General features: G+C 40.8%; 1 protein-coding gene across 1 annotated transcript in view; it reads right to left on the bottom strand.

The window, feature by feature from the left end:
• The window catches only part of SPATS2 (spermatogenesis associated serine rich 2), a 941,596-nt gene that overhangs the window by 308,095 nt on the left and 614,909 nt on the right, over window positions 1-18,592 (bottom strand). Inside the window, exon 9 of the mRNA XM_053705505.1 lies at window positions 5,122-5,305. Coding sequence (XP_053561480.1) covers window positions 5,122-5,305 — 184 coding nt within the window. The remainder of the gene's footprint in view (window positions 1-5,121; window positions 5,306-18,592) is intronic.

The following is an 18,592-nucleotide window of genomic DNA, read 5'->3' as shown; positions in this document are numbered from 1 at the left end:
ACCCATGCGACCTTAGAAATGCCAGAACTAACTCTGTATGAGACTTGGCAGTTTGGAAATTTTACGCTTGTATCAGAATGTCGTCTAGGTACGGAGCTACCGCTATTCCTCGCGGTCTTAGTACCGCCAGAAGAGAGCCCAGTACCTTTGTAAAGATTCTTGGAGCCGTAGCTAACCCGAAGGGAAGAGCTACAAACTGATAATGCCTGTCTAGGAAGGCAAACCTTAGGTACCGGTAATGATCCCTGTGAATCGGAATGTGAAGGTACGCATCCTTTAGATCCACTGTGGTCATGTATTGACCCTTTTGGATCATGGGTAAGATTGTCTGAATAGTTTCCATTTTGAACGATGGAACTCTTAGGAATTTGTTTAGGATCTTTAAATCTAAAATTGGTCTGAAGGTTCCCTCTTTCTTGGGAACCACAAACAGATTTGAGTAAAACCCTTGTCCGTGTTCCGACCGCGGAACCGGGTGGATCACTCCCATTAACAAAAGATCTTGAACACAGCGTAGAAACGCCTCTTTCTTTGTCTGGTTTGTTGACAACCTTGAAAGATGAAATCTCCCTTTGGGAGGAGAAGCTTTGAAGTCCAGAAGATATCCCTGGGATATGATCTCTAACGCCCAGGGATCCTGGACATCTCTTGCCCAAGCCTGGGCGAAGAGAGAAAGTCTGCCCCCTACTAGATCCGTTGCCGGATCGGGGGCCCTCACTTCATGCTGTCTTAGGGGCGGCAGCAGGTTTTCTGGCCTGCTTGCCCTTGTTCCAGGTCTGGTTAGGTTTCCAGCCCTGTCTGTAACGAGCAACAGTTCCTTCCTGTTTTGTAGCAGTGGAAGTTGATGCTGCTCCTGCCTTGAAGTTACGAAAGGCACGAAAATTAGACTGTCTAGCCCTTGGTTTGGCTCTGTCTTGAGGCAGGGCATGTCCCTTATCTCCAGTAATGTCAGCGATAATTTCTTTCAAACCGGGCCCAAATAATGTCTGCCCTTTGAAAGGTATGTTAAGCAATTTAGATTTAGAAGTCACATCGGCTGACCAGGATTTTAGCCACAGCGCTCTGCGCGCCTGGATGGCGAATCCGGAATTCTTAGCCGTAAGCTTAGTTAAATGTACTACGGCATCAGAAATAAATTAATTAGCTAGCTTAAGGACTCTAAGCTTGTCTATGATTTCATCCAATGGAACTGAGCTAATGGTCTCCTCTAGAGACTCAAACCAAAATGCCGCCGCAGCCGTGACAGGCGCAATGCATGCGAGAGGTTGTAATATAAAACCTTGTTGAGAAAATTTTTTCTTAAGGTAACCCTCTAATTTTTTGTCCATTGGGTCTGAAAAGGCACAGCTATCCTCCACCGGGATAGTGGTACGCTTAGCCAGAGTAGAAACTGCTCCTTCCACCTTAGGGACCGTCTGCCATAAGTCCCGTGTGGTGGCGTCTATTGGAAACATTTTTCTAAATATAGGAGGGGGGGAAAAGGGCACACCGGGCCTATCCCACTCCTTAGTAATAATTTCTGTAAGTCTCTTAGGTATAGGAAAGACGTCGGTACACGCCGGTACCGCATAGTATCTATCCAGCCTACATAATTTCTCTGGGATTGCAACCGTGTTACAATCATTCAGAGCCGCTAATACCTCCCCTAATAATACACAGAGGTTCTCAAGCTTAAATTTAAAATTTGAAATGTCTGAGTCCAGTCTATTTGGATCAGATCCGTCACCCACAGAATGAAGCTCTCCGTCTTCATGTTCTGCCATTTGTGACGCAGTATCAGACATGGCTCTAACATTATCAGCGTACTCTGTTCTCACCCCAGAGTGGTCGCGTTTACCTCTAAGTTCTGGTAATTTAGATAAAACTTCAGTCATAACATTAGCCATGTCTTGTAAAGTGATTTGTAATGGCCGCCCTGATGTACTTGGCGTTGCAATATCACGCACCTCCTGAGCGGGAGATGCAGGTACTGACACGTGAGGAGAGTTAGTCGGCATAACTTTCCCCTCGTTGTCTGGTGAATTTTTCTTAAAATGTACAGATTGACCTTTATTTAAAGTAGCATCAATGCAATTAGTACACAAATTTCTATTGGGCTCCACCTTGGCTTTTGAACATATTGCACAAAGAGATTCCTCTGTGTCAGACATGTTAAAACAAAACTAGCAATTAGACTAGCAAGCTTGGAAAATACTTTTCAAATAAATTTGCAAGCAATATAAAAAACGTTACTGTGCCTTTAAGAAGCACACAAAAACTGTCACAGTTGAATAACAATGAACCGGATTAGTTATAGAAACCAAATTTTCACAGTAAATGCATAAATTTAGCAAGGGATTGCACTCATTAGCAATGGATGATTAACCCTTAATATCAGAAAATATAAGCGTTTTTATCACAGTCAAAGCACAGTCTCACAGGTCTGCTGTGAGTGATTACCTCCCTCAAAACTAGTTTTGAAGACCCCTGAGCTCTGTAGAGACGTCCTGGATCATGCAGGGAGAAGAAGGCAGACTGTGACTGAATTTCTAATGCGTAGTAAAAGCGCCAAAATAGGCCCCTCCCACTCACAATACAACAGTGAGGGAAGCTCAGTAAACTGTTTTAATTCAAAACAAACGACAGCCATGTGGAAAATAACGCCCAAAACAATTTTTCACAAATTACCTCAGATAATTAAACGATTTAACATGCCAGCAAACGTTTAAAATCTAATTTATGAAATGTCATTAAAAAGCCTGCTGCTAGTCGCTCCCACTGCAGATTAGGCTAAAAGTTATATGCATACAGTATTTTCCCAGTGAAGTGCCATTCCCCAGAAATACTTAAGTGTAAACATACATATCAGCCTGATACCAGTTGCTACTACTGCATTTAAGGCTGTACTTACATTATATCGGTATTAGCAGTATTTTCTCAGTCAATTCCATTCCTTAGAAAATAATATACTGCAACATACCTCTTTGCAGGTGAACCTGCCCGCTGTCCCCTGTTCTGAAGTTACCTCACTCCTCAGAATGGCCGAGAACAGCAAATGGATCTTAGTTACGTCCGCTAAGATCATACACAAAACTCAGGTAGATTCTTCTTCAAATGCTGCCTGAGAAAAAACAACACACTCCGGTGCCGTTTAAAATAAACTTTTGATTGAAGAAATAAAAACTAAGTTTAATAACCACAGTCCTCTCACACATCCTATCTATTAGTTGGGTGCAAGAGAATGACTGGGTATGACGTAGAGGGGAGGAGCTATATAGCAGCTCTGCTTGGGTGATCCTCTTGCACTTCCTGTTGGGGAGGAGTTAATATCCCATAAGTAATGGATGACCCGTGGACTGACTACACTTAACAGGAGAAAACACTCCCAGGTCTGAGAGGTCGCCTACGTAGTATAAGGACATCTCTACCTATGTCTGATCCTCAGACAACCTGAATGCAGAAAGTTCCTCAGAGAAAAATAAGTGACTCAATAGCAGGTCATGTGTTCAACTTAGAACATATATTCGCAAAACAAAACTCTAACCCTAAGGTGCCAAGAGCTGGCGCAGAGTTACCTATGCTCCCAGGTTGATAACTGAAGGGAAGATTAAAATAAAGGGATTAGCCAATTGAAGCTTAATCCAGTCCTGGATCCTATCCAGGGAAAATACTGATTAATAGTTTCAGACAACGCATCGAACCAAAATACCATCACACCAGTGACGGTAGCCAAGTACACAGATGGTCGCCAATGTAACCCTGGCGTGTGCCCCAATACAAAAATCCGTCCAGAGGACTAAACTCTAAGGGTATAGAAGTTCTTCCTTCCCCCCTAAGGACAGTTGTTAAGCCTCTTAGCGGATACTGCTATGGGAAAACAATCTTGCAAAAATATGGAAAGCCCATGATTTTACCTTATGTAAAAATATAGGACGCATCATAATTCCCAAATGGAGTAGGAAGGAAAAGCAGGGCACTGCCTGTGGGCCATAAAATTTCGATGGAAGCTATAGGGGAAATTCGTGGCCAATGACAACAGACTCCCAAACAGCAATCGCCATAGAAGGAGTAGGTTCAAAAGGAAAACGATACTGTTCCTTGAAATCTGAAACTTAACTCTAATTTTGTGTGTGTTTGTTTCATCCTCAGTCGTAAAGGATGAAGTAACAAATAAACAGCTGAAATACATTTATTATAATGTACAGAGAATAAAAACAGTACTGTCCCGGGGGGCGGAGCCAGCGCTCAACAGAGATGGCTGCACTTCTGTGAGCTCCTAGCTCCCTTCAGGGCTAAAAAGTTATATTAACACCTTAGCAGCACAGAAAAGTATTCTAAAAATGCCTAAAGATCAGAAGAAAGCAAGTTGAGGTGTATTATCTGGATTCTTTTGCTCAATTTGTACCCGGCTTTGGCTTGTGAGTGTTTCTCTCGGCAAGGAGAGCCACGTGGGCTCCGGTTTGCAAAAGACCCATCTGCACAACCACATCTGCCCAGTGCCTGTAAATTACATACTCCGGAACTCAGAAGATCACCAAGGAGGTTAGCCCGGCTCTCAAGAAAGAGATAAAAAGATTGGTGACATCTGAGCAGGAGCTTCTAAGGTACGATACTCACAAACGCCAACATATTTACACCACCCACGTACCCTCAAGCTGAATTAGGCCACATGCATTCCAATAAATTGCGTATCTGAAGCAGAGAGTATGAGGGGACATATAAGTAAGCCTAACCGGGTTAATTATAACATATAGGTCAGACGCCATTTTTATCTCTCATGCGCCCTTAATATACACTCGGCTCTCTGCAGGGCAGTTCTGACGATAATCTTGGACTGCATTACATGATTTGGCCATGATATACCACAATGTCTACACTTCCTCAGTGACAAAGACACCGATGACAGAGACTGAATAGTGATGTTAGCACATAACTAGGGGGGCCCTACAGACGTTATTTTACAGCTTTTTATACAGCTGCTGTCTCCCCTCTCCTTATAAGCAGTACTGCTCTAATCAGTAACCACTGGGAGAATTGAACACTATTGGATTTATTCTACACATTATAACACCCTAGAGTGGCAATTATGTCGCCTAAGAAAGGAGGCAAACCTGAGAAGTCCACCAAAAAACAAGGACAAACCCCTTCGGTGAACAATTTTTTAAAATCCATAGAGACTTCGACTCTTGCTGTATCCAAATTATCAGACACGCACCCCAGATCTCCCTCATCATCTTCAGAGTCTGAGCCGGAAAATTTAGAATCTGCTATAACTATTCCCAAAGCTTTGTTGGATTCACTACCGTCTAAAAAAGATTTTTCTTCCCTGGTTGGCCAGGTCAAGCAATGTATTAGAGAAGAAATTGCAGATATTAAAAAAGAAATTTCAGAAATTGGCCAGAGGGTGGAGAAACTAGAGGGCCATTCTGACCTCACTAACTCTAACCTTACATTTCTTAGGGCTAAAATAGTCCAGCAAGATACCAACATGGCTCAAATGGAAAATAAGATTGATGATCTTGAAAATAGGAGCCGCCGAGGTAACGTGAGAATCCGGGGGATTCCTGAAACGGTAGCTCCAGCAGATCTTGAGGATTTTATCCAAGGTCTCTTAGCCGTTAGTTTAGTCAAATGAACAATGGCATCAGAAACAAATGAGTTAGCTAGCTTAAGAGTTCTAAGCTTGTCAATAATTTCAGTCAATGGAGCTGTATGGATGGCCTCTTCCAGGGCCTCAAACCAGAATGCCGCCGTGGCCGTGACAGGCGCAATGCATGCAAGGGGCTGTAAAATAAAACCTTGTTGAATAAACATTTTCTTAAGGTAACCCTCCAATTTTTTATCCATTGGATCTGAAAAAGCACAACTTTCCTCAAACGGGATAGTAGTACGCTTTGCTAGAGTAGAAACTGCTCCCTCCACCTTAGGGACCGTCTGCCATAAGTCCCGTGTAGTGGCGTCTATTGGAAACATTTTTCTAAATATAGGAGGTGGGGAAAAAGGCACCCCCGGTCTATCCCACTCCTTGCTAATAATTTCTGTAAGCCTTTTAGGTATAGGAAAAACATCAGTACACACCGGTACCGCATAGTATTTATCCAGCCTACACAATTTCTCTGGTACTTCAACTGTGTTACAGTCATTCAGAGCAGCTAATACCTCCCAAAGCAACACACGGAGGTTCTCAAGCTTAAATTTAAAATTAGAAATCTCTGAATCAGGTTTCCCCGAATCAGAGATGTCACCCACAGACTGAAGCTCTCCGTCCTCATGATCTGCATATTGTGACGCAGTATCAGACATGGCCCTTACAGCATCTGCGCGCTCTGTATTTCTCCTAACCCCAGAGCAATCGCGCTTGCCTCTTAATTCAGGCAACCTGGATAATACCTCTGACAGGGTATTATTCATGATTGCAGCCATGTCCTGCAAGGTAATCGCTATGGGCGTCCCTGATGTAATTGGCGCCATATTAGCGTGCATCCCCTGAGCGGGAGGCGAAGGGTCTGACACGTGGGGAGAGTTAGTCGGCATAACTTCCCCCTCGTCAGAATCTTCTGGTGATATTTATTTTATAGTTAAAGACTGATCTTTACTGTTTAAGGTGAAATCAATACATTTAGTACACATTCTCCTATGGGGCTCCACCATGGCTTTCAAACATAATGAACAAGTAGTTTCCTCTGTGTCAGACATGTTTAAACAGACTAGCAATGAGGCTAGCAAGCTTGGAAAACACTTTAAACAAGTTTACAAGCAATATAAAAAACGTTACTGCACCTTTAAGAAACACAAATTTTGTCAAAATTTGAAATAACAGTGAAAAAAGGCAGTTACACTAACAAAATTTTTACAGTGTATGTAACAAGTTGTAAGGAATATGAGGGCGCTAAAAGCCAAGTTCCCACCACACTTAGTCAAATAACAAGAGATATAGCGATATTAAAGTTTATACCTTTACTTCACAGTAAAATACAATTAATTACAACAATAAACATAAAAATATGTATAATCTGATAGAAGGGACGTCTCCCTTAAAAAACTGGATTACCACCTTAAAAATACGTGAAAGAAATTCCTTGAAAAATGTATTAAATGAGCGTGATAATATGATTCAGCAAATATGTTACAATGTTAATATCGATCTTTGAGTGAATCAGTCACAATCTATGTAACAGAGTTCCTGTGTTAGCTGATCAAAAAGTGCTACAGTTCATCAGATGGTGTCAGCGTGAAAGTATCATTAGGTTGTTCATATGACCCCCTAGGAAGTTGTTAAGCGATCATGTTAAACACCTTAAAATCAGATTTCCTTTGTACTCACACTTATCCAAATGACTGTGATAACGATTTGTTGGCTCACACTGTTGTAAGTCTACGCGTTTCACCCGATAGGACTTTTTCAAGAACATCTTGAAAAAGCCCTATCGGGTGAAACGCGTAGACTTACTTTGTGTTGTTCCCAGCTAAGGACTTTACTCTGTTTTCTAAATCTAGGTACCTAGTTTTACTTTTTAGCCCGCGCGTGTTCCACGCTAAGTGCGGGTCTGTGGATATTCTTTCTCCCCTTGGAATCCTGCAGTATCTGGCGTATAAGGAGTTTGGAGTAAAAAAGCAGTCTCCAATCACGCTGACCGGGTTCAGCCGACTCAAGCATAAGGATTTTAAAAAAGCAGTCTCCAATCACGCTGACCGGGTTCAGCCGACTCAAGCAAGTAAGAAAGGTTGCTAACACATTGGAAGATATCGCTCACTTGTAATAATCTCCAACAGTGTGAGCCAACAAATCGTTATCACAGTCATTTGGATAAGTGTGAGTACAAAGGAAACCTGATTTTAAGGTGTTTAACATGATCGCTTAACAACTTCCTAGGGGGTCATATGAACAACCTAATTATACTTATTTCACGCTGACACCATCTGATGAACTGTAGCACTTTTTGATCAGCTAACACAGGAACTCTGTTACATAGATTGTGACTGATTCACTCAAAGATCGATATTAACATTGTAACATATTTGCTGAATCATATTATCACGCTCATTTAATACATTTTTCAAGGAATTTCTTTCACGTATTTTTAAGGTGGTAATCCAGTTTTTTAAGGGAGACGTCCCTTCTATCAGATTATACATATTTTTATGTTTATTGTTGTAATTAATTGTATTTTACTGTGAAGTAAAGGTATTAACTTTAATATCGCTATATCTCTTGTTATTTGACTAAGTGTGGTGGGAACTTAGCTTTTAGCGCCCTCATATTCCTTACATTTTGTTCCTATTGTGAAAGTCCTGGGGTGACTGTTTTAGAGTGGCTTAGTTCTCTTTCAGTCATTAGAGCTATACTTCTGTGTTTACCTTGTATGTAACAAGTTAGCAGAGCATTGCACCCACTTGCAAATGGATGATTAACCCCTTAATACCCAAAACTGAATAATAAAAGACAAAAACGTTTTTTTTTTTTGTTTTGTTTTTCAAACAGTCACAACAACTGCCACAGCTCTACTGTGGCTTTTTACCTCCCTCAAAAACGACTTTGAAGCCTTTTGAGCCCTCCAGAGATGTCCTGGATCATGCAGGAAGAAGCTGAATGTCTCTGTCAGTATTTTTATCTGCACAGAAAAACACTAAAATAGGCCCTTCCCACTCATATTGCAACAGTGGAAAGCCTAAGGAAACTGTTACTAGGCAAAAATCAAACCAGCCATGTGGAAAAAAACTAGGCCCCAATAAGTTTTATCACCAAACATATATAAAAAACGATTAAACATGCCAGCAAACGTTTTAAAATACACTTTTATAAGAGTATGTATCTCTATTAATAAGCCTGATACCAGTCGCTATAACTGCATTTAAGGCTTTACTTACATTAGTTCGGTATCAGCAGCATTTTCTAGCAAATTCCATCCCTAGAAAAATATTAACTGCACATACCTTATTGCAGGAAAACCTGCACGCAATTCCCTCTCTGAAGTTACCTCACTCCTCAGAATATGTGAGAACAGCCATGGATCTTAGTTACTTCTGCTAAGATCATAGAAAACGCAGGCAGATTCTTCTTCTAAATACTGCCTGAGATAAACAGTACACTCCGGCACCATTTAAAAATAACAAACTTTTGATTGAAGAATAAACTAAGTATAAAATACCACACTCCTCTTACGACCTCCATCTTGGTTGAGGCTTGCAAAAGAATGACTGGATATGACAGTTAGGGGAGGAGCTATATAGCAGCTCTGCTGTGGGTGATCCTCTTGCAACTTCCTGTTGGGAAGGAGAATATCCCACAAGTAATGGATGATCCGTGGACTGGACACACTTAACGAGAAAGCACCATGTATACACGTAGGGAGGAAGGGGGCTTGGGGGTCCCTAACATTTGTCTCTACAAATTAGCGATATCATTGAACAGGGTGATCGATTGGTGTAGACAAGGAGAAGACTCTTATAAGAGTTGTGTCCATCTGGAGCAGCAATTATTATGAGTCTCTCATTTGGGTAGTATCTGTTGGGCTCCTCAAAGACCTCATATGGATACTCTAGCTGTTTACCCGATTCTTAAGGAGGTATGGTCAGATTGGACACTAATAAGAAACAAATTTTACCTCATCACTTCACACTATTCTCCACTATCAATTCTACATCCAAATAGGGAGTTTCCAGTAGACGCACCAAGACTTCCACCCAATAGTCCTAAACTAGCCTCTCTGAGAAACCATCTACCCATATATCTACTATTGACACAAGGTCAGATGTCCTCCAGGGAAGTACTGCTAGAGAGGGACCTAACCCAATTTAACTCCTGGCTATACTACAACCAAGTAAGAAATTTTCTTGTATCCCACAAATCACATAAAGATATGCTAAGACCGCTTACAATCTTTGAATCCCTTTGTTCATCACAAGCCCTTCCGAAAAAAAATAATCTCTTTAATGTACCAAAGCCTTCTCAAGTCACATTATCCTGTAAAACCGAACTATACCCTTAAATGGGAAAAAGAGCTTAATAGGTACATCTCGGCTAAACAATGGTCCTCATGGTTTAAAGCCACAGCCAAGTCGGCCCATTCTGCAACAGGGCTAGAGACCAATTTAAAGATCATTACCAGGTGGTACTTAACCCCCAGTAAATTAAAACATACGTTCCAAAATGCTAGTGATAGATGCTGGAGAGGATGTGGCCAAGGGGGTACTATGTACCACATTTGGTGGGACTGCATTGTGATAAAACCCTTTTGGTCGCAAATCCATTCAATAGCGTGCAATTTAATAGGTATTTAACTAGAGCTCTCCCCAGATAAGATCGTTTTTAATGACATATTTGAAATCCCCTGCAAAATTAGAAGACATCTCTAGCAAATTTTAATAAATGCTGCCAAACGACTTATCCCTACATTTTGGAAAAAACCTCAGACTCCAAGCATATATCAATGGATCGACCAAGTGGAAAATACATTAATCTTGGAGAGATTTCACTACTTCAAGATAGGCCAGTTAGATTTTTTCCATGACATGAAGTTCTTATGGGAACAGTATATTTCTGCCAAACCTTAGTAAATTCTTTACTACAACAAGATTATAGGAGTGTTACATGGAACCTTTTTGACTGCTTCCTTCTTTCTTTTTCCTTTCTCCCCCTTAGCCTTCTGATATGCCCGTTCTTAGTGGGGGAGAGATTTTCCCAATGTTTAATATGAGATTATTGTTATGTATAAACCCCTGGTCGTTTTGTTTTGTATTGTTTAGTTTTGTTGCTGTATGTTTGTTTTCTTGTTTATGCATAAATCATCACTGTGCCAACGCTTGCAACGCATAAGAAGATTGTACTCCTCTCTAATTCTATTATAACTGGACTTACCACCCGATTTGAACTCTTATAGCCAAGCGGTGCTCACTGGATATACCTGTTTAAATTTTAGCCTCACTTGTAAAGTGTATCCATTGCATAAACTGTAACTTGTTTGTTTAATTTTTTTTTTCTTTTTTTAAATAAAGAGAAAGATATATATAAAAAAAAAACCAGTACTGTCCCTTTAAATCTTAAAGTGACTCTTTGTGTCTATGACCGAAGTAAAATCTTTGTACCATCCAACTTCATAAAGGATGAATAAACAAATAAGCCCCTGCAATTCGTTTAGTAAAATTGACATAAAAGCATAATTTATGTAAGAACTTACCTGATAAATTCATTTCTTTCATATTAGCAAGAGTCCATGAGCTAGTGACGTATGGGATATACATTCCTACCAGGAGGGGCAAAGTTTCCCAAACCTTAAAATGCCTATAAATACACCCCTCACCACACCCACAATTCAGTTTAACGAATAGCCAAGAAGTGGGGTGATAAGAAAGGAGCGAAAGCATCAAAAAATAAGGAATTGGAATAATTGTGCTTTATACAAAAAATCATAACCACCACAAAAAGGGTGGGCCTCATGGACTCTTGCTAATATGAAAGAAATGAATTTATCAGGTAAGTTCTTACATAAATTATGTTATCTTTCATGTAATTAGCAAGAGTCCATGAGCTAGTGACGTATGGGATAGTAAATACCCAAGATGTGGAACTTCCACGCAAGAGTCACTACAGAGGGAGGGAAAAAATAAAGACAGCCAATTCCGCTGAAAAATAAATCCACTACCCAAATCAAAAAGTTTCAATTTTTATAATGAAAAAAAACTGAAATTATAAGCAGAAGAATCAAACTGAAACAGCTGCCTAAAGTACCATTCTACCAAAACTGCTTCTAAAGAAGAGAAAACATCAAAATGGTAGAATTTAGTAAAAATATGCAAAGAAGACCAAGTCATTGCTTTGCAAATCTGATCAACAGAAGCTTCATTCTTAAAAGCCCAGGAAGTAGAAACTGACCTAGTAGAATGAGCCGTAATCCACTGAGGCGGGAATCAACCCGACTCCAAATAAGCATTATGAATCAAAAGTTTAACCAGGATGCCAAAGAAATGGCAGAAGGCTTTTGACCTTCCTAAAACCATAAAAGATAATAAATAGACTAGAAGTCTGTGTGAAATCTGAATAGCTTCAACATAGGATTTTAAAACTCTTACCATATCTAAAGAATGTAAGAGTCTTACCAAAGAAGTCTTAAGAAAAGAAAATAATTCCTCCCTAATGTTGATAGAAATCACAACTTTAGGTAATGATTGAAATAAGGATAGCAAAAACCACCTTATCCTGATGAAAAAAAAAATCAGAAAAAGGAGACTCACAAGAAAGAACAGATAATTCAAAAAACTGTTCTAGCTGAAGAGATGTCTAAAAAGAACAATACTTTCCATGCAAGTAAATAAAGTCTAGAGAAAGCATATGCTCAAATAGAAGAGCCTGTAAAGTCTTCAGAACCAAATTAAAACTCCAAGGAGGAGAAATTGGCTTAATGACAGGTTTGATAAGAACCAAAACATGAAAAAAATAATGAATAACAGAAAGGAACACTGCCTTATCCTGATGAAAAATCAGAAAAGGAGATCCACAAGAAAGAGCAGAAAACTCAGAAACTCTTCTAGCAAAAGAGATAGCCAAAAGGAACAATACTTTCCAAGAAAGTAATTTTAATGTCCAGAGAACGCAAAGGTTCAAACAGAGGAGCCTGTAAAGCCCTCAGTACCAAATTGAGACTCCAAGGAGGAGAGATTGACTTAATGACATGCTTGATACAAACCAAAGCCTGTACAAAACAATGAATATCAGAATGAATAGCAACCTTTCTGTGAAAAAGAACAGAAAGAGTAGAGATTTGTCCTTTCAAAAAACATGCAGACAAAACCTTATCTAAACCAACCTGAAAAATTGTAAAAATTCTAGGAATTCAAAAAGAATGCCAAAAGAATTTATGAGAAGAACACCAAGAAACGTAAGTCTTCCAAACTCGATAATAAATCTTTCTAGAGACAGATTTACAAACCTGTAACATAGTATTAATCACTGAGTCAAAGAAACCTCTATGACTAAGAATCAAACGTTCAATCTCCATATCTTCAAATTTAATGATTTGAGATCCTGATGGAAAAAATGGGCCTTGAGATAGAAGGTCTGGTCTTAACGGAAGTGTCCAAGGTTGGCAACTGGCCATCCAAATGAGATCCGCATACCAAAACCTGTGAGGCCATGCTGGAACCACCAGCAGTACAAACGAACGCTCCATTAGAATTTTGGAAGAACTAGAGGTGGAAGATATAGGAAGAATGATAATTCCAAGAAAGTGTCAATGCATACGCTACTTCCGCCTGAGGATCCCCGGACCTGAAATAGGCCCCTGGGAAGTTCCTTGTTAAGACGAGATGCCAACAGATCTATTTCTGGAAGCCCTCACATCTGAAAAATTGAAAAACATATCTGGGTAAGAGACCATTCTCCCGGATGTAAAGCTTGATTAACAGAGATAATCCGCTTCCCAAATGTCTATACCTGGGAAAAGGACCACAGAATTTAGATAGGAGCTGGATTTAGCCCAAGCAAATATCCGAGATACTTTTGTCACAGTCTAAGGACTGATAGTCCCACCCTGATGATTGACATACACCACAGATGTGATATTGTCTGAAAAAAACAGTCTCTGCTTCAAAAGAAACCAACTGAAGAACTCTGGGAATGCACGGAGTTCCAAAATATCAAATGGTAATCTCGCCTCCTGAGATTTCCAAACCCCTTGTGCTGACAGAGAACCTCAGACAGCCTCCCAACCTAAAAGACTCGCATCTGTAGAGATCATGGTCCAGGTTGAAATAATCGAAGAGACCTGTAGAACTAAATGATGGTGATCTTAACCACCGAATCAAAGATAGTTAAACATTATGATTCAAAGATATAAAAAGTGAAATCCTAGAATCCCTGCACCATTATTCAGCATAAAAAACTGAAAAGGTTTTCTATGAAAATGAGCAAAGGGAATTGAATCCAATGCTGCAGCCATAAGACCTAAATTTCCATGCATATATAGCAACTGAAGGAAATAATAGAGACTGAAGGTATCGACAGACGGAACCCGATAAAAATGTCACTTGTCTGTTAGAGAAAAAGACAGTGACACAATCTATCTGGAAACCTAAAAAAGGTGACCCTTGTGTGAGGAATCAAGAGCTTTTGATAAAAAGATCCTCTAACCATGTCTTGAAAAAACAAAGTTGAATGATATGAGATTCCGTAGTCTCAGAAAATAAAAATAATCTGAATGAAAACAGAAAATGAAGATATGCATCTATTGTATCTAATGAAAACAAATAATGCTATCACTGACCAAAAAAAGGCAGACTAGACCATATAAATACCAATCTAAAAGATAGTACATTTATATAATAAAAAGATTTTCTATCTTTGGAACAATGAATAGTTTTGAATAAAACCCCAAAACCCAGTTCCTAAAAATGGAACTGGAATAAATACCCCAGAAGATTCCAGATCTGAGCAGCGCTTGAGCCCCAACAGGTAATCAGCCGCACTTCAACATTACCCAAAATATATAGGACTGAAACATATTAAGGAAAGTGTTAGCCTTACTGGAATAGCTGGAATATAATAGAGAGAAAAAACTTCCAATTAAAAACATGTTACTTGGGTAAGAATATAGAACTTTGTTCCTTAGTAAGAACAACCAAACTAAAATAAGCTGAAAATTTTAGTCTTAGAACTCAATCTTGAAGCCCCGAGTAACAGTTAAGAATTGAATCCAATATGAACCAAATAATTGATTATCTTGGAAAAAAAAGAAATAAGGATTTTTTAGAAATCACAAAATTCTTCTAGCTAAAACAGCTAAAGACATAGATTAAAACCTCATTTGTGAAAAACAGAATTTATGTTTACCTGATAAATTACTTTCTCCAACGGTGTGTCCGGTCCACGGCGTCATCCTTACTTGTGGGATATTCTCTTCCCCAACAGGAAATGGCAAAGAGCCCAGCAAAGCTGGTCACATGATCCCTCCTAGGCTCCGCCTTCCCCAGTCATTCGACCGACGTAAAGGAGGAATATTTGCATAGGAGAAATCATATGATACCGTGGTGACTGTAGTTAGAGAAAATAAATCATCAGACCTGATTAAAAAACCAGGGCGGGCCGTGGACCGGACACACCGTTGGAGAAAGTAATTTATCAGGTAAACATAAATTCTGTTTTCTCCAACATAGGTGTGTCCGGTCCACGGCGTCATCCTTACTTGTGGGAACCAATACCAAAGCTTTAGGACACGGATGATGGGAGGGAGCAAATCAGGTCACCTAGATGGAAGGCACCACGGCTTGCAAAACCTTTCTCCCAAAAATAGCCTCAGAAGAAGCAAAAGTATCAAATTTGTAAAATTTGGTAAAAGTGTGCAGTGAAGACCAAGTCGCTGCCTTACATATCTGATCAACAGAAGCCTCGTTCTTGAAGGCCCATGTGGAAGCCACGGCCCTAGTGGAATGAGCTGTGATTCTTTCAGGAGGCTGCCGTCCGGCAGTCTCATAAGCCAATCTGATGATGCTTTTAAGCCAAAAAGAGAGAGAGGTAGAAGTTGCTTTTTGACCTCTCCTTTTACCAGAATAAACAACAAACAAGGAAGATGTTTGTCTGAAATCCTTTGTAGCCTCTAAATAGAATTTTAGAGCACGAACTACATCCAAATTGTGCAACAAACGTTCCTTCTTTGAAACTGGATTCGGACACAAAGAAGGCACGACTATCTCCTGGTTAATATTTTTGTTAGAAACAACTTTCGGAAGAAAACCAGGTTTAGTACGCAAAACCACCTTATCTGCATGGAACACCAGATAAGGAGGAGAACACTGCAGAGCAGATAACTCTGAAACTCTTCTAGCAGAAGAAATTGCAACCAAAAACAAAACTTTCCAAGATAATAACTTGATATCAACGGAATGTAGGGGTTCAAACGGAACCCCCTGAAGAACTGAAAGAACTAAATTGAGACTCCAAGGAGGAGTCAAAGGTTTGTAAACAGGCTTGATTCTAACCAGAGCCTGAACAAAAGCTTGAACATCTGGCACAGCCGCCAGCTTTTTGTGAAGTAAAACAGATAAAGCAGAAATCTGTCCCTTCAAAGAACTTGCAGATAATCCTTTCTCCAAACCTTCTTGAAGAAAGGATAGAATCTTAGGAATTTTTATCTTGTTCCATGGGAATCCTTTAGATTCACACCAACAGATATATTTTTTCCATATTTTATGGTAGATTTTTCTAGTTACAGGCTTTCTGGCCTGAACAAGAGTATCAATGACAGAATCTGAGAACCCTCGCTTTGATAAAATCAAGCGTTCAATCTCCAAGCAGTCAGTTGGAGTGAGGCCAGATTCGGATGTTCGAACGGACCTTGAACAAGAAGGTCCTGTCTCAAAGGTAGCTTCCATGGTGGAGCCGATGACATATTCACCAGATCTGCATACCAAGTCCTGCGTGGCCACGCAGGAGATATCAAGATCACCGATACCCTCTCCTGTTTGATCCTGGCTACCAGCCTGGGAATGAGAGGAAACGGTGGGAACACATAAGCTAGGTTGAAGGTCCAAGGTGCTACTAGTGCATCCACTAGAGTCGCCTTGGGATCCCTGGATCTGGACCCGTAGCAAGGAACCTTGAAGTTCTGACGAGACGCCATCAGATCCATGTCTGGAATGCCCCACAATTGAATTATTTGGGCAAAGATTTCCGGATGGAGTTCCCACTCCCCCGGATGAAATGTCTGACGACTCAGAAAATCCGCTTCCCAATTTTCCACTCCTGGGATGTGGATTGCAGACAAGTGGCAGGAGTGATCCTCTGCCCATTGAATTATCTTGGTCACTTCCTCCATCGCCAGGGAACTTCTTGTTCCCCCCTGATGGTTGATATATGCAACTGTCGTCATGTTGTCTGATTGAAACCTTATGAATTTGGCCTTTGCTAGCTGAGGCCAAGCCTTGAGAGCATTGAATATCGCTCTCAGTTCCAGAATATTTATCGGGAGAAGAGATTCTTCCCGAGACCAAAGACCCTGAGCTTTCAGGGGTTCCCAGACCGCGCCCCAGCCCACCAGACTGGCGTCGGTCGTGACAATGACCCACTCTGGTCTGCGGAAGCTCATCCCTTGTGACAGGTTGTCCAGGGTCAGCCACCAACGGAGTGAATCTCTGGTCCTCTGATCTACTTGTATCGTCGGAGACAAGTCTGTATAATCCCCATTCCACTGACTGAGCATGCACAGTTGTAATGGTCTTAGATGAATTCGCGCAAAAGGAACTATGTCCATTGCCGCGACCATCAAACCTATTACTTCCATGCACTGCGCTATGGAAGGAAGAAGAACAGAATGAAGTACTTGACAAGAGCTTAGAAGTTTTGATTTTCTGGCCTCTGTCAGAAAAATCCTCATTTCTAAGGAGTCTATTATTGTTCCCAAGAAGGGAACTCTTGTTGACGGAGATAGAGAACTTTTTTCTACGTTCACTTTCCACCCGTGAGATCTGAGAAAGGCCAGGACAATGTCCGTATGAGCCTTTGCTTGTGGTAGAGACGACGCTTGAATCAGTATGTCGTCCAAGTAAGGTACTACTGCAATGCCCCTTGGTCTTAGCACCGCTAGAAGGGACCCTAGTACCTTTGTGAAAATTCTTGGAGCAGTGGCTAATCCGAATGGAAGTGCCACAAACTGGTAATGCTTGTCCAGAAAGGCGAACCTTAGGAACCGATGATGTTCCTTGTGGATAGGAATATGTAGATACGCATCCTTTAAATCCACCGTGGTCATGAATTGACCTTCCTGGATGGTAGGAAGAATTGTCCGAATGGTTTCCATTTTGAACGATGGAACCTTGAGAAATTTGTTTAGGATCTTGAGATCTAAGATTGGTCTGAATGTTCCCTCTTTTTTGGGAACTATGAACAGATTGGAGTAGAATCCCATCCCTTGTTCTCCTAATGGAACCGGATGAATCACTCCCATTTTTAACAGGTCTTCTACACAATGTAAGAATGCCTGTCTTTTTATGTGGTCTGAAGACAATTGAGACCTGTGGAACCTCCCCCTTGGGGGTAGTTCCTTGAATTCCAGAAGATAACCTTGGGAGACTATTTCTAGCGCCCAAGGATCCAGAACATCTCTTGCCCAAGCCTGAGCGAAGAGAGAAAGTCTGCCCCCCACCAGATCCGGTCCCGGATCGGGGGCCAACATCTCATGCTGTCTTGGTAGCAGTGGCAGGTTTCTTGGCCTGCTTACCTTTGTTCCAGCCTTGCATTGGCCTCCAGGCTGGCTTGGTTTGAGAAGTATTACCCTCTTGCTTAGAGGATGTAGAACTTGAGGCTGGTCCGTTTCTGCGAAAGGGACGAAATTTTGGTTTATTTTTAGCCTTAAAAGACCTATCCTGAGGAAGGGCGTGGCCCTTACCCCCAGTGATATCTGAAATAATCTCTTTCAAGTCAGGGCCAAACAGCGTTTTCCCCTTGAAAGGTATGTTAAGCAATTTGTTCTTGGAAGACGCATCCGCTGACCAAGATTTTAGCCAAAGCGCTCTGCGCGCCACAATAGCAAACCCTGAATTTTTCGCCGCTAATCTAGCTAATTGCAAAGTGGCGTCTAAAGTAAAAGAGTTAGCCAATTTAAGAGCGTGAACTCTGTCCATAATC

Source organism: Bombina bombina, chromosome 3 (assembly GCF_027579735.1).
Source record: "Bombina bombina isolate aBomBom1 chromosome 3, aBomBom1.pri, whole genome shotgun sequence".
NCBI classification, from domain to species: domain Eukaryota; kingdom Metazoa; phylum Chordata; class Amphibia; order Anura; family Bombinatoridae; genus Bombina; species Bombina bombina.
This window is presented reverse-complemented; position numbering and strand designations above follow the sequence as displayed.